Source organism: Propithecus coquereli, unplaced genomic scaffold (assembly GCF_000956105.1).
Source record: "Propithecus coquereli isolate 6110/MARCELLA unplaced genomic scaffold, Pcoq_1.0 Scaffold45, whole genome shotgun sequence".
In the NCBI taxonomy this organism is placed as follows: domain Eukaryota; kingdom Metazoa; phylum Chordata; class Mammalia; order Primates; family Indriidae; genus Propithecus; species Propithecus coquereli.
In genome coordinates, this window is record NW_012150285.1 from 8,532,748 (window position 1) to 8,555,761 (window position 23,014).

Genomic DNA, 23,014 nt, shown 5'->3' on the forward strand with positions numbered 1-23,014 from the left:
AAAAAAAAAAAAAAAAAAAAGGGTGGGGAGGAGATCTTCCTAACAGCAATTATTGAACAATTCCTTTTAACCCAAACTTCAAAAATAAGTCTACAGTTCTGGAATAAGAAGTAGTTTTGATTTTGAAGATACTTGATGGGAGGCAACTTTTAAACAGAAAACATCTGGTTAAAATTCCCTTGAACTTCAAAAGGGACTGATCTGTAGCCATGGTAGCAATGAGCCACCCAGAACCAGTTTTAAATATAGTCAATCAATGACCACTGGCCTCACCAACCAATGTCAGCAGCTTCCTTCTGAAGGCCAGCCAGTCAGACACACTCACAGCAATAAACATGCCTGGGAGTGCCAAGCAATCAACAACTGTCACTCAACCACACTGGTACAGATATGTCAACTCACCTATGCTTCTGAAAGTCTGACAATCCTTAAACTCCACTCTTCCCCAAACCCCATATATGATCGAGAGCCGCTGTCACAAGAGACTGTGCCTGACTAGCTCTCTTACTATAGAAAGTAAGACATTCAAAGTGTGTCTTAATCCTTTGGCAAGAATTTTTTTTTTTTTTTTTTTGAGATAGAGTCTCACTCTCACCCTGGCTAGAATACTGTGGCATCATCACAGCTCACTGCAACCCCAAATTCCTATGCACAATTGATCCTCCTGCCCCAGCCTCCCAAGTAGCTGGGACTACAGGCACACAGCGCCACACCCAGCTTTTTCTATTTTTTAGTAGAGACAGGGTCTTGCTCTTGCTAAGGCTGGTCTCGAATTCCTGACCTCAAATGATCCTCCCGTCTTAGCCTCCCAGAGTGCTAGGATTACAGCCATGAGCCATCGCGCCTGGCCCTGGAAAGAATTTTTTAAGTCCATTCGATTTGCCATCCTTATACTGGATTTTTCTTAATAACATACAAATGAAGTTTGCAATTCCTTTGATCCATCTTACCATAATTAAAACTATCATAATTACCAGTGTAAGAATAAATAATGAGTAACCACAATATTGGGTTTTTCTCCATAAATGGAAAAACATTAATATAGAGAATATAGAGTATTAGAAAGAGCCAACAGACTCCCAAAAATGCATGCAACGGCCAGGTAAAATTGACAGAATGAACCCATGCCAAACTGTTTCATCGGTGAGAACTAGTCTAATGTTTAGGGATAACTTTGGAAATCATTAGCATATGCAACATAGTGAATGCACTCATTTAACAAGTATTTATTGAGTAGGATCTAGGCCCTCTTCTAGGCACTGAGAATATGGCAGTGAATAGACAAAAATTCTACTAACGAGAGTGAAGTGGAAACACAATAAAAATAAACAAAATAGGTAGGAAAACTATATAGTATGTTAAAGGAGAAAAACTAAAGCAGGAAAATGAAATTTGTATGCATTGAAGGGGAGGGGTGGTAGACATATTAGGGTGGCCAGAAAAGGCCTTGCTAAGAAAGTGGCTTTATAGTAAAGAACTGAAGGAATGGAGGCAGCAAGCCGGCAGGATACCTGAGGGGAAAGCATTCTGGGTAGAGAGAACTGCCAAGTACAGAGGTGAGCCTGGAGTCTTTAGGGAAAAGTGAGAAGTTCAATGTGGCTGGAGCAGAGCAAAAGGGACAGAAAAACAGAAGTTTAAGTCATACAGACAACAGAGTCAGATCATGTACTACTGCCTTTTAGGTATTAGGACAAACTGAAATATACTGAGTGAAATGGGAGGCAATTAGAAGATTTTAAGCAGAGGAATGACATAATCTGACTTATGCTTTAATAGGTCCACTGGGTTAAGAATTGATGGTAAAAGGATTTTTAAAAAAAGAAGAAGAAACAAGAAACCCAATTTGCAGTCTATTACACTCCTCTAGACAGCACATGGTGGTGGCCTGGTCACGGCAGATGTGACTTGCTTCTGGATATATTTTGAAGGCAGACCTGATGACAACCAAGATTTGCTGACAGATTAGATGTCAGGTGTCAGAGAGAGAGAGAGGGAGTCAAGGATGACACCAAAGTTTTTGACAGAGCAACTGGCAGAGTTGCCATTAACGCAAGTAGGAAAGACTGCAAGCAGGGAGGTATGAGGAAGAACATCAGTAGCTCAATTTTGGACTTGATTAAATCTGTGATACCCAACAGCTAACCAAAGAGAGATGCCAAGTAGGCAGTGTGGTACACAGGTCTGGAATTAAGGAGGGAGATCTGGGCTGGAGAGATAACTTTGGAAATCATTAGCATATGCAACGTAGTAAAAATCATGAGAAATAAGATTGAGGACTGAGCCCCAGGACACATCAATGTGTAAAAAGGGGAGATGAGGAGAAGCACACAAACCAGACTGGGATGGATGGACTACAAAGGCAGGAGGAAAAACCAGGTGAGTGAGTGACATCCTGAAAGCCAAGTGAAGAATGGGTTATGGAGGAGAGAGTTTTCCATGGGGTCAACGATTATATAGTATATTTTAACACTTGAAACATTTTCTAAATTACATATATATATAACATTTTTTTAAATGCCAGACTAAGGTATAAAATATTAAATTCATAAAATTATGGTACAAAAAGACCCCTTGAACATTTCTATATTATATAAACTGATTATCATTTTGCTCATGCTTATCAATAAAGACTAAAAGTTTCAAGGGCAGTATTCCTTGCTTGGTAAAAATCATCTAACTCTAGGATTTATATACTCAACAAATATACAAAGTAATCATATTCAGCTACTGGATTCTATAAATGGAATAAAAGGGGAGAAATGTAGAAAAGAATCTTACTTTGTAAAACTGATTTTTTGTAAATTATATAACATGAAGCCACTGTTGGAAAGCATGCTGTGGTGCATATTTAAATACAGTATTTTTAACAGGAAGGATGTTGGCATGCATGCAGGGTACCTTTAAAAAGCAGATTCACTGCATTAGCAGCACCTTGGTTTTAGCACGGGGTCAGCAAATCAGTGCTTTTGGGCCAAATCTGCAAGCCTGCTTGAATGAGCAAAGTTTTACTGGAACACAGCCACGCCCATTCACTTACCATCTATGATAGATTTTAGACTACAACAGAGACCTTATGGTCCACAAAGCCTAAAATATTTACTATCTGGCTCTTTACAGAAAAAGTTGGCTAACTCCTAGTTTAGTAGATCAAAGATCCTTTGATGTATTTTTAATAAGTTTTATCCAATATACTGAAATGTTTCTATGAAATATGGATTCCTATGTACAATTCATTGGCAATATTCAGATTAATTTGAGGGTTCAATATTTAAGCACTCAAGCATTGAGAATAAAAACCAAAAACTTAATAACTAGCAATTTTGTTGGTAACAAGGTAGAGTGACATGGTAGCATGTAGCTTCCTTTTGCAACTCAGCAGATATTACAAGAATTCTAACAAAATCTGCTTAAGATGTGTCATCAAACTAAATGCTTTAAATATGTTTGGGGAAATAATCAGTACACTACAGATCGAACCTTATTTTTTTAAGTGGTTGCATGTTATGGGTGTGACAATTTAACTACTTTCTTATTCATGGGTATTTTCTTTTTGATGTGGCAATGCTATAATAAATATTCTTAACATACATATACATGTAATGTCATATTTACATAAATATCCTTTATATACATCACACACCCTTAGCATAATGTTATATATATATTATATATATGCTTATTGTATGTTATATGTAACATATAATTAATGTCCTTAACATATGTTTACACGAGTCATGTTTTCCTGTAGGATCTTGTCCCAGAAGTGAAGCTGTTAGGTTAAAATAACAATCTTAGAAATTTTGATACATGCTACTAAATTACCCTTCAGTAAGGATTTACCAGTTTCATTTACCAACAGCGTACAAGAATGCCTTTTCCCTCCCATTTACCAATGCTGGTTATTATTTTTGTAGTAAAATATCAGTATGATTGGAAAAAATGATATCTCATTGTTAATTTTCATTTTTCTGATTACCAAGCAAGGCTGAATATCCCTAATGAAAGTATAAAATTTGTTAATCATAAATATTAGCCCAATTTAGAATTAGTTTTACGCTACAATAAAAATTATCTACTGGTAAATATTGCTATAGTCCTACCTATCACACTTTTCCTTCTCCTTCCTAGTAAATTGCTGATCGTCAGTTTTTCCACTCTTTCTTTGTTGAATGAATCCACCATCAGCAGCAGCAGCAGCACCATCGTATAGGTTTTCTGATACTTCCATTTCCTTACTTTTGTGCTTCTTCCTTTCTTCTTCAACCTTTAATGAAAGTTTGATACTAAGGATAATTGTTATTACTTTACTCAACAAACAGAACTTTTTTCTTTTCGTTGAATTTACCACTTGACTCAGTTTAATTGTCATGATTTTAGTCACTAAAAATATTTTCTGCCTACTTTAATTTTATCATTATATATAATCATAGACAGTCATACAATTATTATAATTTTCTCATTGAAATTTTTATAAATTCTGCTTCATTTCTGTCTGAGTGAATGAAACAGAATTTTCCAAAATTTCCAAAAGGACTCGTTAATATTGTGCTTTTATTCCCATCCACTGTTAATTATCTAATTTGAATTTTCACTCTGTTGGCAGAAACAGAGAAATAAAAAGACACAAAACATGTTGTCTTCTGCCTTTAATTCCTGGATTTTACATTAATCAGCCAGATTTAAAGGATGTGACATTGTGGGGCTTCCCCTCTCTGCACTAAATTATTCTTTTCCCTACTGCCTTCTATCATTCTTTTTTCATTTGGATCTTGGGATATCAAAAAAAGAAGGTGCTCACTGAAATATAGGAACTAAGGCTTGCCACAACACAAGAAGCAAAGTGAAACTGCTGAGTTGCTAGTGTGGAATTCTGGAAAATGAAATGCTTCCCAAATTTCACATTCAGTAGCCATAAAATTATATAGCTGGAGGATATACATTATAAGTAATTATCTACTTTAGCCCTGTTATCTACTGATAATGGGAGTAAAACCAAGAAAGATTAAACGATTCATCTGAAGCTTCTGAAGTGGCATTACCTAGCATTTATGGTACCAAAAGAGATGATACAATTCCATAATGCTGAACCAGATAAATTACCAGACAAGTTCATCAAATTAATCAGATAAATTAAAAGTGTGACTTTGGCAAAGTCATTTAGTGCCTTGGTGGTGGGATGGGAGGCTTCGTCTGCTTTTGTTTTTTACATTTTTTATTTTTAATTATTCTCGGTACATAATAGTTATATATATTTATAGGGTTCATGTGATGTTTTGATACAGGCATACAATGTTAATTAATTAAATCAGGGTAACTGAGGTATCCATTAACTCAGGCCTTTATCATTTCTTTGTGTTAGGAACATTCCAATTCTACTCTTTGAGTTATTTTAAAGTACACTCTAACTTACTGTTGATTATAGTCACTTTGTTGTGTTCATCTGTCCAACTATATTTTTGCACCCACTCACCATCTCCACTTTTTCCACCCCCTCCCTGCTACCCTTTTAAAGAAGAATACCTCTAGATTTTTGTCTATCTTTAAAACTCAATGTACAGAACTCAAATTTTTTTTTTTTTTTTTTTTTTTTGAGACAGAGTCTCACTCTGTTGCCCAGGCTAGAGTGTCGTGGCGTCAGCCTAGCTCACAGCAACCTCAAACTCCTGGGCTCAAGCGATCCTCCTGCCTCAGCCTCCCAAGTAGCCAGGACTACAGGCATGTGCCACCATGCCCGGCTCATTTTTTCTATATATTTTTAGTTGTCTGATTAATTTCTTTCTATTTTTAGTAGAGACGGGGTCTCGCTCTTGCTCAGGATAGTTTCGAATTCCTGAGCTCAAACAATCCGCCCGCCTCAGCCTCCCAGAGAGCTAGGATTACAGGCGTGAGCCACCGCGCCCAGCCTCAACTTTCTATTTTGGAGTCAAATACTAAATTCTGGCTAAGGATTTATGCTACTTATATGATAAAATCATGCATGCCAAAACCTACCCTACTTTATTAAACAACATAATGTAAAGGTCTTATTCAACAGAAACATTTGGGAGTGATGATTTAAAAAAAATGTGTTGTTGGTTTTTTTTTTAATTTTTGGATATAGGATCACTCTGTCACTGAGGCTTGGAGTACAGTGGCATGATCATGGCTCACTACAGCCTCAAATTCCTGGGCTCAGGCAACCCTTCAGCCTCAGCCTCCCCAGAAGCTGGGACTGTGGGTGCATATCACCACGCCTGGCTAATTTTGTTTTGTTTTTTTTTAATCTTTTGTGGAGACAGGGTCTCTATTTTGCCCATGCTGGTCTCAAACTCTTGGCCTCAGGTGATCCTCCTGCCTAGGCCTCACAAAGTGATGGGATTGTAGGATAAGCCAACATGCCCAGCCAGATTTTCATTTTTATTTTTATTTTCTGAGACAGAGTCTTGCTCTGTTGCCCAGGCTATAGTGCCATGGCATCAGCCTAGCTCACAGCAACCTCAAACTTCTGGGCTCAAGTGATCCTCCTCCTGCCTCAGCCTCCCGAGTAGCTGGGACTATAGGTGTGTGCCATCTCGCCCAGCTAATTTTTTCTATTTTCATTGCCAAGCTAATTTTTTTTCTATTTTTTTTAGTAGAGACAGGGTCTCACTCTTGCTGAAGCTGGTCTCGAACTCCTGATCTCAAGCTGTCCTCCTGCCTCAGCCTCCCAGAGTGCTAGGATTACAGGTATGAGCCACCGTGCCCAGCCCAGATTTTTATTTTTAAAAAAGGAAATATAGAACTGATTAAAAAGAACACTATATTAAAAAATATATGTATCTGTTGTCAAAAATATTTGAGGTACCATGGTAGAATCGTAAGTTCCAACAGTTTGAGATAAACAGACAAACCTGCACACATAAAAGCACAATAAGGAGGTTCCTTTAGCTGGGAATATCTGTTGCAAATCTCAAAGCTAGACATAGTTTTATATCTCTTCTCAGTCACTGCTTGCTTCCCATTGTATTCCCATTTTATTGTTTAAATAAATGAAATTTATCTTTAAGTACGTAAGGGAAGAAAACCCCTAGAGCTTATTACCCTTTTTTTTAGCAATTACGTTTATGCTTAACCTGGTTTAGAAGGTCACATGGTATATGGCTAGTTTCCCAGCTCATATGCCACTTGAAAGACTGATAGAAAGACTTAGGTTGATTAATGAACAAAGATTCTGAGAATGTTTTCCTGAACTCCTATCATTTAGGCAGCAGAAATAATGTACTTCTACATACAATTACATATTTAGATAACCCCACTTTACACGAGAGCTTTTCATAAGTAGAAAATCGGACTGGGTCAGAAAATTGATAAAGAGAAAAAACAAGGAGTAGTGAGGGCAAGTAAACCTCTACCTCTTTTTGAAGTCGAAATTTTTCTTTCTCCAAAGCCAGGAATTCTACTTTTAACATGCCTATCTCATTCTTAAACCTTTGCATATCTTGCTGTAATTCTTCTTTTAGATACACTTTTGAAGTCCTGTCGCTATGTGGCAGGGAAGAACTCACATTCTGTAATTCAGGTTCCATGCTTTTATAGTTATTAGCACTGCGATTATCACACAATGGCTTCTGGAACAAGTCCTGTATTGATTTTGTTTTCTTAAAAGTATCTGTAACAGCAGAAATACTATGCCTTTTTTTATTATTCAAATGCTTCATTTCTTTGAAGGGGGTAAGACATAAATCAAAAGAGGTATTTGGATCACTAGACTGATGTGTATGTCCGGTGTCTAATTTCCAGTTAGTGGTATTTTGGTTCATACTTTCTGTCATTTGTATTTCAAATTCTTGGTCTTCTTTCATTTCAACTGTAACTACTTCTGGGTTCCTTACTTTTTTAGTTTTTGTATCATTACAAAAATTCTCCTCATTTGTGTTAAAAACATGTTCAGTGTCTGTTTTGTTATTATTTTCACTGTCTAATTTATTGTCATTTAAATAAAGCTTAGAAGATGACTGGCAAGAGTATTCCGGGGACCCAGAGTATGAAGGAGATGGAAAGCCATTTTTCAGACTAGGTTCTTTTTGTTCAAGAAATGCCTGAAATACCACAGAGATAGTAGTATCTTTTTCCTCACAATCGAGCAAATGATTTGTCAAATTAGAGGGCATTTTCTTTAAGTTTGCTTCTCCTTTAGCGTTACCATGCAGTGGCTCTTCCTCAGGACAAGCGGGAATTTTGTATTTTTCACTAATTTCACCACACTTCGGCTTTAACGCATTTGTGCTGAGTTTCAATTTATTTTTCCACTCTAATTTGCCTTGTTTGATCCACATTTCCTCATCCTTTTGCACAGAAAGAAGTCTTGAATCTACAGATACATTCTCTCTATCACAATCCTTATCCATTTCTGGTTCTTGAGACTTTTTTTGCAGATGTAAATGTGGAAGATTAATTTGCTTGTTTTGTTTCTCGGATGTCTTTTCTGTCAGAGTGCATGTTTTTAAAATAACTTTATCCTTAAATAATCAAGTACGGGCAAAGAAAAATTAGAAAATAATTAAAAATTAACTGTTAAACTTCTTAATCTATGTTTAGCTACTCCTAACTCCCTGGATTATAACTAAGAAGTGAAAAACAATTTGCCTTATCCTGAAATACGAGGAAAACATAAACCAGCAAACTTAACTTTGTCATTATTTGTTTGGACTAAACTTAATTCATTACGTATTAAATGTACCAAAACTGAATTAGCAGATGATCTGTAGTATTACAGAGGTCCTCCTTTAAAAAGATTTTACCTCACCAAACCTTAAATAGCGAGCTGCTACAGTGTATTTCAGTACTGTTTCTGAAAATTACTAACTGGAGAGTAGGCAAATTTTACAATAATGGGAGAAAAAAATCAACACCAATCAGAAAGAAAAGCAAATTCTTAAATTTTAATTCAAATTATGTATCATAATATGATAATGTTATATATCTATACAGATTACCTGTTTATGTCCAATTCTAATATTTTAATGTCCAGTAATGACAGTGGATAAAATAATTTTAATAATATTTACTGATTTCCTACACTGAAATAAGTTAGAAAGTTACTGTTTGTACCCTAACACCAAAGGTCTCATTCTGCGAGGTATGATTCTCTCAATAGGCAGTTGGGTTGATTTTATGACCCCATTTTCTCCCTGAATATAGGTACTGAAGTCAATTAGAGACCACAAGGCAGAATATATCTTTAACCTTGGCAGTAGAGACCAGCAATATAAAATTGTAAATTTTGAACCACTGGGGATGATAACGCCTTTAACATCAATCCAACCCAGTAGCCATCACAGTGAAATTGTTCATAATTTCTATTGCTTAGTAATAGGATTCAATATTTAATGTTACCTTCATCACGTAAGGAAATCATAAAAATGGAAGATCAAACAATATTCAGGAAATTTTTTGCCTCAACTCCAAGGGTAAAGATTAGCTATAAGTTACTATGGATTCTAAGAATATTTTAAGCTTTGTAACTAGTTAAAGTATTTTTTAAATTAAATATTAGATATTGAATTATGATCTAGTGATTCCAAACCGTTAGTTGGAAAGGTCATTTCGCTTGGATTCTGCTTCATTCTTAATGTAAAGCAAACAAAACTAAACCAGAAATTTAAATTTAAATATTTTCATACCCATGGCTCGTTATTTTCCCTTCCTTCAAGACTTTCTTGCTCTTCCTCTGATGTCACTTCTTCTAAGTCATGTTCTGCTGACAAATCCATATTTTGAGTTAAAATGAATGACTTACAACAGATAAAAGCTATAATTGTAAAAATAAAAATTAACATTTATTTTTATTTTATAAATTGAGAATTTAAATGAAGCTTACTCTTTAGCAGAATATTTCCTTCTTTAAAAAATACTTCTAATTATCCAAAACTTCAACAAGCCACTTAGGGAGACACTAGATGTCACCAGGTCCAAGGCATACAAACATCTCAAAGACACACTCACAAATTCATCCACGCAACATAATATATGAACAAAAACACCAGAAACAAAATTTTAAAGTATAGTAGAAACATATAAAGTAATACTGTATACTGTTCTCTACTTCATAATAGTACCTTTTTAACAACAGGCTAAGTGTGTTGTTTGCTATTAATGGTTTGCAAAATTACTGTTACTGTTTACACCTTTATCAGTGTACATCCTATTCCTTATTTCTGAAATGTTTTTCTTTACTATTCTGACAATTTCTTTTCATCTTTTAAGACTCAGAGTGCTATGTGAAGTCTTTCCTGATTCTGGTTCTTTCCTCAGATAAACAGGCATCTCCTTCCCTAGGGCCGTCTCAGTGCTTTATCAATTTTTCTATTGTACCTCTTCCAGCTGAACTGTAAATTATTATTTCTTTACATCTCTATCCTCTCTGCTCCTAGATTGTAGGGGACAATCTTTGAAATAATCTTTGTATAGTCTTCATCTGTTTTACTCATTATTTATTGAGTTTCTGCTAAGAGCTAGGCACTGGGATTTAAAGAATATAAATAAAAAGTGTCAGGAATGGATGTTCTAGAGATAATGCCTGAGCTGACACTTAAGGAGTGAGGTTAGCCAGTTTAAAAGGGGTAGAGGGCAGGAGGGCAAGGCGGCAGCAAGAGAGGGAGAGAAGCATGAAATGCTATATGCATTTGTCTAAAGTATAGGGATTGGTGAGGAGGGCATCACCAGTAGCTCAGTAATGCCAGAGAAAAGGGCAGACAGGCAGGGGCAAAAGCTAAAGATGGAGAGTTGGGCAAAAGTCAGATTATGAAAGCCTGACATGTTTTAAGATGCTTGGATGTTAATGTTTTAAAGCGTGGTTCATGGTCCTACCTGCACTGGAGATAGACCACTCTAAATGCTGTGGGGAGGATGAATTTCATGGGAAGAAGAATAAATGGAGAGAGATGAATTAGAAAACAATATCACAAAATAAAAATGATGCAGGCCTGAACTGAGGGAATATTTCCAGAAATATTAGGATATAAAATATCAGTGGTCAGTATAGAATGAATTTTTATTAAATGAATAGATGTACAAATCTGGTTCTGTGGAGAACTAGACTCTGCTCATTACTTTAAAGATGGTATCAAATGAGAAGTGAAATGATCCCCCTGAACTATTTAAGTTTTTCATGTTTACTCTGTAGTTCTGTTTCATGTCTTCCTTTGCTGAGGGAACTCATTTAGGTGTTTTGTTTTAAAAGTCTTGCTTTACAGATCTACTAAGCTCATGAATAAATAAGAGCAAACAAGTCACTGATTGTGATACAGATGGATATTTATCATGAACTTTCAAATTCCCAGATCTTTGACAAGTCTTCTTACTGAGGGTCAAACTAGTAGAATCCCAATCTGCAAATAAAGTTTTCACTTCTTAGAACATAAATAAAAATTTGATAAACTTGTATAAATCCTTTCTTCATAGCAACAGTCTCATGTTCTGCTTTTCCCCACAAACATACTACGTCCTATACTTGCCACTCACTCAGCTAAGTTTAATTAACTACTGATTGTTTCAATTTTTCCTTTTTAGTTGTTAGTACCAATTACTTGGATTTGCTCAGAATCTCCATATTTTGTTTTCCATAGAGCTTTGTTTATTAAAATTAAAATTTTTCAGGGAAAAATTTTTCTTATCAACAATATTTATGTCTAACCATTTTAAGTTTGAATATGCTTGAGAGTATTGTGTGTGTATGTGTTCTAGAGACATGGGCTTTAAAAAAATTTTAATGACCATACTTTAAATAAAAGACTAATTACAATGAGATGGTCTTTCCTCAATGCACCTATATCTTTAGAATTTACTTCTTAAGCCTTGGATAAATATCAGAAATTTATATGAAAAATGATACACTTAAAAGTGACCTAATTGTTTGTTCCATGTAAAAATAGGATAAGTCTAGTCCACACTAGATTCAAAGAGTATAGAGAGTGCCATGAGTCAGGAAATGAATATATGACTAAAATATTTTCCTTTTTTCTTTATAAACGAAATTGCCGGATTTAAATCTTTTAAGAGAAGTGAAAGGAAAAAGCAAAAACACAGAAGTGAAACTTCAAAGGCCATTTCATCATGGAGGGCTCATTTATCATTTGACATCCACGAACTATATATATGGTTTAAAATGGTGGTTGCTATGATCTGAGAATCCCTGGAGTTCAAGATCCTTTCAGGGGATCCAAGAGATCAAATAATACAAAATGTTATTTTCTATTTTCACTCTAAGTGTATGGTGGAGTTTTTCAGAGACATGATGTGTCATAACATCATAGCTCTAATGGTTAATGGGTCATAGCGCTAATGGCTATTGGAATGTATGGCTGTCCATGTTTATATTTAATATTATTCTGTTTTAATTTCCAATATAGTAAATATCAATAGATACAACCCACTTAAACAAAAGCTCTTTGGAATCTGCAATTATTTTTATTTTTATTTATTTTTTATCAGCATGAAGATAGTTTAATTAAATGTGGTACAGTCATATAATGGAATACTCTAAAAAACTTAAATAAGAGCTACTTGTGTCAACATGGATAGATCTCAAAAATATAATGCTAAGCAAACAAAAAAAGGTACAGAATGATATGTATAATATACAACCATTTATATAAAATTTTAGGACATCGAAACAAATTCTACATATTATTTATGACCACACAAATATATACTAAAATATTTTAAAAGTGCTTGGAATGATAAACACCTAATTCAGGGTGTTGCTTACCTATACGCAATAATTTTTAATAGTATAAAAGGACCTTAAGGCCAACAGTTTCAGAATCATTATTTTAAAAGACTGTGTCTACCAAATAGTCATTAAGGAATGATTAATGACTTTCTACATTTTTAATAATCAAAGATACCATACGCATGCACGCACGCACACACACATACACACACAGTCTGCTAATCAGAATACCTGACTGGCTTAACATCATCAGTGTAACAACGCTAGATGAAATAATTAAAGTTAAAACACAATTTTGAGACTACCTAATCTTGTCAAATCTGTGTCTGTGAATAAAGCGGGTGGCATGACTAAATGAGACATTAAAGCTTTAATTAAGAAATAAAGGTTGATTACCAAATAATATTTAAAAAAAACCCACAGTTGACATATTAGCTAGTAAAGCTTCCCTCTAGGCAACAATCGGAATGCCAACAAGCATTTGAAACATTGGAAAAATTGCAGAATCTCATAACTCACCTCAGTGAATCCCCAACAAGTAAAGGGATTCCAAACTGGGAACTTTAGGGTGTCAGAACATGCCAACAAAAGCATCTGACTTAAAGCTTACATTTTTAAACTCTCTTTTTTTTATGCTTATAAGTATCCTTTCAAACATGGATACCAAAAATAACATCTGCATTATTTATGTCAAATCCTTCCATTGACTTTGGAAAAAACATTGATTAAAGAAAAAAATTAGGAATAAGAAAACTGTGAGCATTTCAGATATTTTACTATGCTTCTTTCCAGAGTTAAATTTATATTGCAAAATTTACCTGATCCGTATGTGTGTTTGTCCTTCACTCCCACTGCTTTGTTCAGAACACACTCTTCAATTTCAATGGTAGGCTGAATGGGTTTTGAAAGAAAATGATTAATAAATAATGTATATTTTATATAATATGTAGTTAATAATTCAAGATAAAAATATGAAAGTTATTACCTTCAAGTGAGGATATTTCTTAGGAGACTCTAAAAAGTAAAAGGGACATATAATCAATTATATGTAAATATAACAAAGCCAACCACACATTCATGCATAGTTAGTATCGATGTCAATCCTCATGCTTGGCTTTGAAAATGATTACTTTAGGTTTTGGGGTGGTTTTTTGTTTTTTTGATTAGAACAGCAACATGACAGAAATATAGGGAAGAAAAAATAGGAATACAGGTTTAATAAAACATGCAGTTAGGATTTTAAAAGTGAGACTATGTTTCCAATGACTGTAACTAAATAGAAAAGTGCACATCATATACCAATGTGAACATGCTGATTGATGAGGGGAAAAGTGATCATTAATCAGTGGAGAAAATCATGACCCTGAGAGGATAACCATCAAAGCTGATAGTAGAATGCTACGGCATATCTTAACACAACGCAGCAGAATCATTTGTACCATTATACCATGAGTATTTATCAAGTTCTTCAATTTGTCCTGCAATTTAGGAGGTACACAGTTGTGACGACAGTTCAGTTGAATGTATAATTCGTTTCTCATCAGAGAAAGTATTCTGAATTGATCAGCTTGGATATATACTTGTAGAGTAATAGTTAATAACAATATTCATTTTTTTCCATACCCATGTGGGCTACTGGTATGTCTACATTTCTTGTATCCTCTAGTTTAGCCATCTTAAAGTTTCTTGATCCACTCATGCAAGAAGGTATATAAAACACATCTAAGAAATAATATATAATAAGTTTTTGATATTGAAATATTTATCAAAAAGGAAAAAATTGAATTCTCCAAAATTATTAGATATAATAACATTTTATATTTCAAAATCAGTGCAATATTTATTGAAAAGAACAATTTTAGTATTCAATGAATGACCTCTATAATTTTTTTGTTTCTAAAATTAGTTTAGTTTGGCATATCACATTAGTCCTCAATGGACTTTTATGAAACAGCTATCTTATCAAAAAATCAGATATCTTAAAATCCAGCCAATACTTCTATATTCAGATTAATCTCATTTGATTAATATCAATACAACATATATCTTTGACATCTGAGAGTTATGGAGAGCAGGTATGTGTCACTGTGGTTTATCCCAATTCTAGCGCTTCCTCCTGCTTCTGCTCTGAGCAACAATAATCTAATCTTCTGTGTTAGTGCAAATACACTGAAGCCATCCAAAGTGAGTTCTCTCTCAAGTTTCCTCATCATTAACTGCAAAATTAGCTGGCTCACTTCTTTCTCTCCTCCCTCCTTCCCCACTCACAATCCCTCTTCCTTTGCAAAAGTAATCTCAAGATCTGTGGTCTTGATTCTTCCCCTTCTACCTCAGTGGGATTATTCCCACCAATTTTTTCCTCTTTATTTAGCAGTACTATCTTATATCTGTAATTCTGATTTCTTCATTTCTTTGCTCCTTCCCCTGTGGCTAGAAACACACTCAGAAAAGCAAAATAATGCTTTCCCCTGGTCCTGCTAGGTTTGAACTGTTATCCAACGGGTCTTCTTCCAGATTTCTCCCCAAGGAAGTCTATACCCTTGATACTCAGAGTGGTCCAAGGACCAGCATCATTGGCATCACCTGAAAACATATTAGAAATGCAGCATCCCGTACCTGCCGGATCACACTATGCATTGTTAACAAGGTCTCCAGCTGATTTAGTAACATCTGAGAAGCTCCGGTATACTATACTGAGAGCGCTTCCACACTACTATACCTGAAATTACCCTTTTGGAATCTAGCCTCAAGTTCCTCCCTATCACATCCCCAAATTGCAACTGCATTACATATCATAAAGTTTCTAATGGACTTTTGATCAGGCCTATAGCTTCCCTGATCTCTCCATAACCAACCCTTCTCTCTTCTTTCCAATTCCCTTATTTTGGCATATATGATACTATCCTATGAAGTAACATCATTTTATATGACATTAAATTATGCCCATGTATGGCTGACCATATATGCTTATATTCCTCTGTGGTAGACAGAACATAGCTCTGCATGATCAGTGACCTCGATCCTTAACACCTTCCCGACGGGGAGGAAGACAGGAAAAGTGGGGAAATTTTGCTCTACTTCTCTGACCATTTTTGGTACTGGAAGCTCACTTTATATTCTTCCCACCTTTCTAACACCCTGTTCTTCCTTTTATTAAGGAGTTATTTTATTTGACCACCCTGCATTATACACATCTGCTTCTTTTCCCTTCATGTACTCCCTGTACTCTGCCTTCCTCATTCTTCATTCCCTTTTATTCCTTTTCCTCTTCCTCATTTCCTGACTTTCCTCAGGTCTCAGAGCATCTTAAAATAGAACTAATAATTCAGGTCCTTTAGTGGCGCTCTCAATTTAATCCATTGTGGACACCTGATAAGATATACAACTTATCACCATTTCATTTCTCTCTTTTCTTACTATGCATTTAATAGGTGATTTTCTCTGGCTATTAGAATAAATCAGACTCATGTTTTTAAAAACATTCTATCAAATGACTTTTTACAAATAAAAATACGATTGTTACCTTCTACTTGTCCATTTACTGTATCTTCTTCTTTTTGATCTGCAGCCCCAGATAAATGATCAACATACTTTTGTGGAAGATTCTCAGAAATACTCTGTTAAAATTAATATCAATAATGACTTCCAATTTAGAAAAATAAAAATGAGTTGCTAAAGACTTCCTAATCACTTTCAAAAATAATCTAAATTTCTTATTTTAAAAGCAATCAGACTTAAAAATAAGAGCGGCATGTACTGAAAATCAAAACACTTTAATAGAGAATTCATATACACTCTTTCGATCAAGCTTATCTTGTATCCCCATATAGCTATTGACTCTGTAAACCCAGCAAAGAAGGCCAAAGGAAACATATTCACAGATAAAATATTAACTTACATGCATATTTCAAAAAGAAATGAACTACAAAATACCTAACTCACTTTGCATTCCCCACTAAAAATGAGAGCATTTTTTAAAAATACAATACACTTACTATAATACTTACAGCACTAAACATTTAAAACACTTCTAATTGTAGAAAAATTTTTAGTGCTAAAATAAGATACTTGGCATGATAAACTTTGGAGTATGGTGAGTACAAGCTGCTTCAAAAAAAAAAAAAAAGAAGCTGCTTCACATTTAGGTAAACAAAGGCTTGGAAAAATCTAAATATTTTTTCATATAATTTTTATTGATAGGAAAAATGGTTGAATAAAATGACAAAGTAGTAAGAAAAACTCTGCTTTATGTTATGTTTAAATAAAACAAGCAAATATTAAATACAGTATGCAACTCTTTACCAATTGAGAAATAACTTCAAAAAGTATAGCAAGGATGGCAGGGCTCGGTGGCTCACACCTGTAATATACTACCACTTTGGAAGGCCAAGGTTGGAGGATCACTTGAGGCCAGGAGTTAGAGACCAGCCTGGGCAACATAGCAAGATTCTCATCTTTACAAAAATAAAAAAATTAGTCTGGCACAGTAGCACATGCCTGTAGTCCCAGCTACTCAGGAGGCAGAGGTGGGATGATCTCCTGAGCCCAGGAGTTTTGAGGTTATAGTGAGCTATGATCCTGCCACTGCACTCCAGAAATGGCAACAGAGTGAAACCTAGTCTCCAAAACAGTTTTTTAATGAAAAAAAAATTTATATATACACATAGCAAGCCTTAATAACAATAGAAGAATAAAAACATTTATTTGTGAAACATCTAAAATGTGCCAGGCACTGATTTGCATATTTTCTTTTCTATACAATATAATAATAAAAGTGATTATGAAGATAGTTACCCCCTTTCCTGCTTCCTGGTCATTCTAGGATGTTAGGAATAAAATGATGAACAGATGTGATCCATTGTTCTCTCTGTCCAGAATGTCCTCCTCCTAGACTTTCACATGGCTAGTTCCTTCTCATCCTTTAGTTGACAACTTAAATGTTACACTCAGAAATATCTCCTCTCACTATAGAATTCCTCTCCCACTCTCATCCCCATCCGAACTACAATCTTCCTCAATATTCTCTAACCAAACATTCTGTTTTCTTTATAAGAAGCACTTATAGTGACTTAGTAGTGTTTATTGTTTGTTTTTTCTGTTCCTCCTAATACAGCATAAGCCCTCGTCTTGTATATTCAGTGTCTAATGGCCTAGCACATAGTTGATATTCAATAAAAGACATTTATTCAAGGCCAAAACATTTAAAATCTCATTAGGAAGGTCTCAAGGGCCGAATCACTACATTCCTATAGGATATCTCCAGCAATAGTCTGCTGAACCTTATCATACCCCAAATTAGAAATCCTCATGCCCATTCTAATCTTCCTAACTTTCCCATTCTTTCCTTGACACTACTGCCTTCAGGTTTTAAAAAAGTACATTCAATATTTATTAAGTCACTCAGTATCACTGTGATCATTTTGTCTTACATTTGTATATACACTTTATAGCTTACAAAATGTTTTCACATTGCTTACCACAATTGTTTCATTACACATATCTAAGAGGTAGGTATTAGTACCATTTTTATTAATGAGGTCACAGACATTTGAATAGGTTAAATATTTTATTCCAAGATTCCACAGCTAGAAGTGACAGAACCAGGACACTAACGTGTCTTCTGATTTCCACTTGGTGCCGGTACCACTATGTGGCAGCTGCTTCTATCTAAGAGGTTGGGCCCTTCCCATCTCTTTCCATAGTTGTCACCTTAGAATACATCATCATTATTTTATATTATAAGCACAGTTGCCACAAAGGTATTCAATGTGTTTTATTTTTAAAAATGATTTCTATTTATTAAATCCAATTGTTGCTACTATAGTCCCACATATTTACTATTCCCCATGTTTTTCCCTCTCCTGAAATGTTCTTTGCAGATCTACACTGGGCAATCCAAATATATTAATACTTTCAAGTCCCAGGTATTATCTCTTCTAGTTCCAAGTCATAAGAAAGCACAGTCCAAACGGCTTGTCTCTGAATCTCATGAGGACTTTTACACATCCATACATGCCATAGAATCATACATGTGGCCACAGGTTGACCTGAAATGATTCTTTAATCTTTAGATAAACTTAATTTCAGAACCCAAGCCAATTCCTGTGACTTCTACGCCTTATTTGTTTGTACTATAACACCCTGATTTCTTAAATAAATCCTGCAAATTATCAGAGTTGTACCATGCAGCAGTTACATTCTTAGCAAATAATTACTTTATTAATTATGGGCCAAAAAAGTAGGAAAATAATTCCTTATGGGCATATGCAGAGGTGAAAAACTAAAGTCAAAGCATTCCCTTTTATGTTTTAACATCACTCAATGCTTATATTTTAAAATAATAATAACAACATCAACAATAGTACCTCAGAATCCCAAGGTGACTCTATATCTTCTTCTTGTCCTAATCCTAATGCAGACATCATATCTATAAAATGTTATTCACAGATAAATTCATGAGAACATTTATTAGTATGAATTTTAAATACATATACAAGTCTATTTCCATTCACAAATATTTCAATAAAATAAAAGTGATAGCAAAAAGGAATTCTAGAAGGTTGAAGCAGTCTCAGGAAGAAGTTAGTAGTATGAAGAAAGACAATAAAAGAAAAATATTTAAAAGAGATGGATATTATATGAGTCTATACACATTACATTTTTTATAATAGCATTTAATAATTGAACAATTTCAGAGATATTCCCTAACTTACCACTTCTATTGTTTTTGCACACTCCATCAAAAGTCAAATTGTCATCTGTTTGCTCTGCTAGAGGACTATCAATACCGACACCATTTTCTTTTTTTCCAGTTGCTGGCTTTGTTGTTCCTTCCTATTAAAAACAAAACAAAACGTAACTTCAGAAAATGCTGTATTTATTCACTCACTCACCCACTCAATCAGTCAGTCAGTAAGACAGCAAACATTTATTGTGTCCACCAAGTCATAGGCACGATCCTGGAAGAGGCTGAAAAAATTGAATTGGAAGACAGATTCTGCCCTATACTCAAGGGGGGTAGAGAGAAGAAAAAAACTAAAAAAATCAAGTCAAGAGGATTCCTGAGTTTTCGAGATTAAAGAATTATGTGCAAGATTTGACAACCATGAATATTAAAGTTAAAAAAGCTTTGTGAGAATAATATAAAATGCCCCCATTGCTGGAGACATTTTAAAAAGTAAAAGCCGGGCATGGTGGCATGCACCTATAATCCCAATTACTTAGAAGGGTGAGGTGGAAGGACGTCGTGAGCCCAGGAGTTAGAGCCTGCAGTGAGCTATGAATGCACCACTGCACTCCAGCCTGGGTAACAGAGCAAGACCCCATCTCTTAAAATCATCATCACCATCATCATCATCTTCCACAGATAATTTTATATACTCTGTTGGTAATCTTTCCTTCTGTATGATTCTATAATAGATAGTTTATTTTAAAAAAAAATCGTAAATTTTAGTCACATTCATTTGATTTGTGCATATGTGTGTCCATTACATACAGATATACCAAAAGATAAATCAGAATATCCCCAGAAATAAATAATTTCTGCATTTATTTAAAAGGATTGCAGCAGCTTAAAATTTATTGTGTCATTTAATGTGGATGGATTAAGAATCCCCTTTATATAACCAGAAATTTTCACTAATGAAAAGATTAAATAAAATGCTTACTTTCTCTCTTTATTCTGAAAAAGATCTAAAACAGCTACTAAGATTATATTGAACAATAAGATGAATTAGTTAAGTATACCAAACATTAAGAAAGCTTAAACAAGAAACAAGAATCAAAAATTAATAATTCATAATAAAACTGACAAGGCCTAAAACAAATTTCTCTTTGTATTATCTATGAACACAGGTTTTACTAGATTAAATATAAGCTATCACTTTACTAAATTTAAAAGAAGTGAGGATTAAATTTTCTTTCCGGGTTTTTTACATTTTTTAACTGATACATAATATTTTCAGGGTACAAGTGATAATTTCATACATTCATATAATCAAATCAGGGTAATTAGGATATCCATCACTTTCTTTTCTTATGCTAGAAACATTCAAATTACTCTCTTCTGGTTATTTTTAAATGTACAATAGATTAATGTCACCTATAGCTACCCTTAAATTCTTCATTAAGATCAGCTATAAGACATTCAGAAAAATCTGGGCATTTTGTATATGACCTGGCTTTCTTAAATTGCATTTAAAATAATTTCTATCATATCTTATAGAGATCCTGCTCTCATTTAACCCCACTATTTCTGTTGTGTTTTTATAATAATCTCTCTCATCTTGGCTCTCTTATTCAATCTTTATAGTTATCTTGCCCTTCTTAAAAAAATTCTTCCCCTTCATCCCCCTCCTCATCTTCATATTTGTTGAGCTGTTCTTTTGGGTTACTTTCTAATCCTTTCCTTCCATAACGGCAAACCTAAGCACTGTTTACTCCCACCAACTTTTAATAATATCAACCTTGTACATATCTCTCCTATTATTACACACGTTTTCTGTCATGATCATGAGGACTTACATTTCTTTCTAGGATCCTTGTCATCATTATGAGGATTGAGGGATAATACATGAAAAAAGCATGGAGGAAAAACTTTTTTAAAAAAACAACTTACCTCTGTAAGACCACGGTTTGCCAGAGCCGTGAGGGAAGGTTTAGGACGAGGGCCAGGTGACGGAAAGGCAGGATGAGCAAAGGCCTGGACTTTGACTGGTCTGGAAGGAAGGCCTTCAACCACTTCTTCCTTTGGACTCTCAGAAATCCTGTCCTCAGTCAAGATTGCACTTTCCATCCTCACAGTGCCATACTGTGCTTCTACTACAGTATGAACACAGTTAAGAGCACATGAAAATATTTGTAATTAAGACTCAATAAATAACACAAGAAAAGGCAGTATTAAAATAGCTTACAATTTTTCCTGGATTGCTGAGAAGCAGTCATTAGCTTTGTTAAACTTGGTTTTGGGACATTCTAGGAAAAAAAAATAGTTTTAAGAATAACAAGTATCAAATTTGATAAAATAATTATAATATTTACCATTACTATATGATCTAACACAAACAGCACAGGTTTTAGAGTCACTCAGGTGTAGATTCAAACTTCAATTCTGCCATTTAGTCACTTACAACTTCTCATGGGGTAAGGATTATGAGAGACAATACAGATATCCCCAAAACGTTACTCCCCTAACCCCTAGGTGGTTACTATACAAATACTATGATATTCATTAGATTATTTTCTTAACCAAAATAACCTAAAACAGAACTATTTCCCTAGATAATTGAGAGTATTACTGAAAAAGCTAACATTAAGAAATTTAAATTAATTGATAAATTTTGAATTCTGTTGGCATGATTTATATTTGCACGAATTAACTCTTGTGATGGAAAACAGGATGGATTGTTGTGAAGTAGTATCTTATTTAAATGGGTTATTACTGCAAATAGTATAAATTGCTTCTATTCTGTTTGTCCAAAAGCTAAACACAAATGATTATATAGATTTAGCTTGTTCTAAGAAAGAGGAAAAAAAAAAATGAATAAACTTTGTGGGGCAATGATCAATGAACAAAAGCCACACGTAGCTATTAAATAAAAAGCCGTAACTAAATATGCTGCCAATGGAGACAGAGATGGACTAAAAAACAGACACCAAGAAAATGTGTTCTGCAAGGAAAAATAAAGGCTGGGGCAAATCATTTTTAAAAAGTGGGGGAAGAGCAAAAACAAAGAAAAAAAGAGACATAACCAGCCAATCAAGTATTAGCTCAAGCCAAGGAAGAAAAAGGAAAACATTTAAGTACCATAAGGTACGTGGAGAAATACAAATATAGAGACTTTTGTTCATAGCATATCCCTAATAGTACTGATTAGCATTTACTTTACAATCAGTTCTTTGTAAATACTTCTAGAATGAAGAGTTTAATTTCATTACTATAAAATAAATCATTCAAATAGTCATGCACGATCATCTACCACTGCCTGAAAGCTGTAATATTATTACTACTGAGAAAGAAAAATGGAAAAAGAAATGTTCAACCAATTTTCCACTTGGAGAAAGAATTGGTAATCAGAATTCTAAAGAGTAATGTATGGCTTAAAAAGATATATTTAATAGAACATGGGCTGGAGCTAAAAATAATTTAAGAAATTTTAATCTGAAATCCTAATCTAAGTTTATAGTTGGAGGATACTAGAAAATATATACTGGAACCCACTTTTCTACTTATGATGTATTTCTAATTTATTTCCTCCTTATATGTAGTTCCATATTTTAGAAATGCAATAGATTTAATTATTATAGTATGCATATTATAATACT

At 34.3% G+C, this 23,014-nt stretch overlaps 1 protein-coding gene across 1 annotated transcript in view; it reads right to left on the reverse strand.

Moving 5' to 3' along the window:
• ANKRD26 (ankyrin repeat domain 26) overlaps window positions 1-23,014 on the reverse strand; it is a 177,127-nt gene that overhangs the window by 53,752 nt on the left and 100,361 nt on the right. Inside the window, exons 15-26 of the mRNA XM_012654852.1 lie at window positions 21,604-21,664; window positions 21,309-21,511; window positions 19,405-19,525; window positions 19,057-19,118; window positions 16,215-16,308; window positions 14,315-14,413; window positions 13,677-13,705; window positions 13,510-13,582; window positions 9,646-9,718; window positions 7,766-8,391; window positions 7,371-7,576; window positions 4,101-4,264 (exon numbers count right to left, since the gene is read on the reverse strand). Of these exons, the coding sequence (XP_012510306.1) occupies window positions 4,101-4,264; window positions 7,371-7,576; window positions 7,766-8,391; window positions 9,646-9,718; window positions 13,510-13,582; window positions 13,677-13,705; window positions 14,315-14,413; window positions 16,215-16,308; window positions 19,057-19,118; window positions 19,405-19,525; window positions 21,309-21,511; window positions 21,604-21,664 (1,811 nt within the window). The remainder of the gene's footprint in view (window positions 1-4,100; window positions 4,265-7,370; window positions 7,577-7,765; window positions 8,392-9,645; window positions 9,719-13,509; window positions 13,583-13,676; window positions 13,706-14,314; window positions 14,414-16,214; window positions 16,309-19,056; window positions 19,119-19,404; window positions 19,526-21,308; window positions 21,512-21,603; window positions 21,665-23,014) is intronic.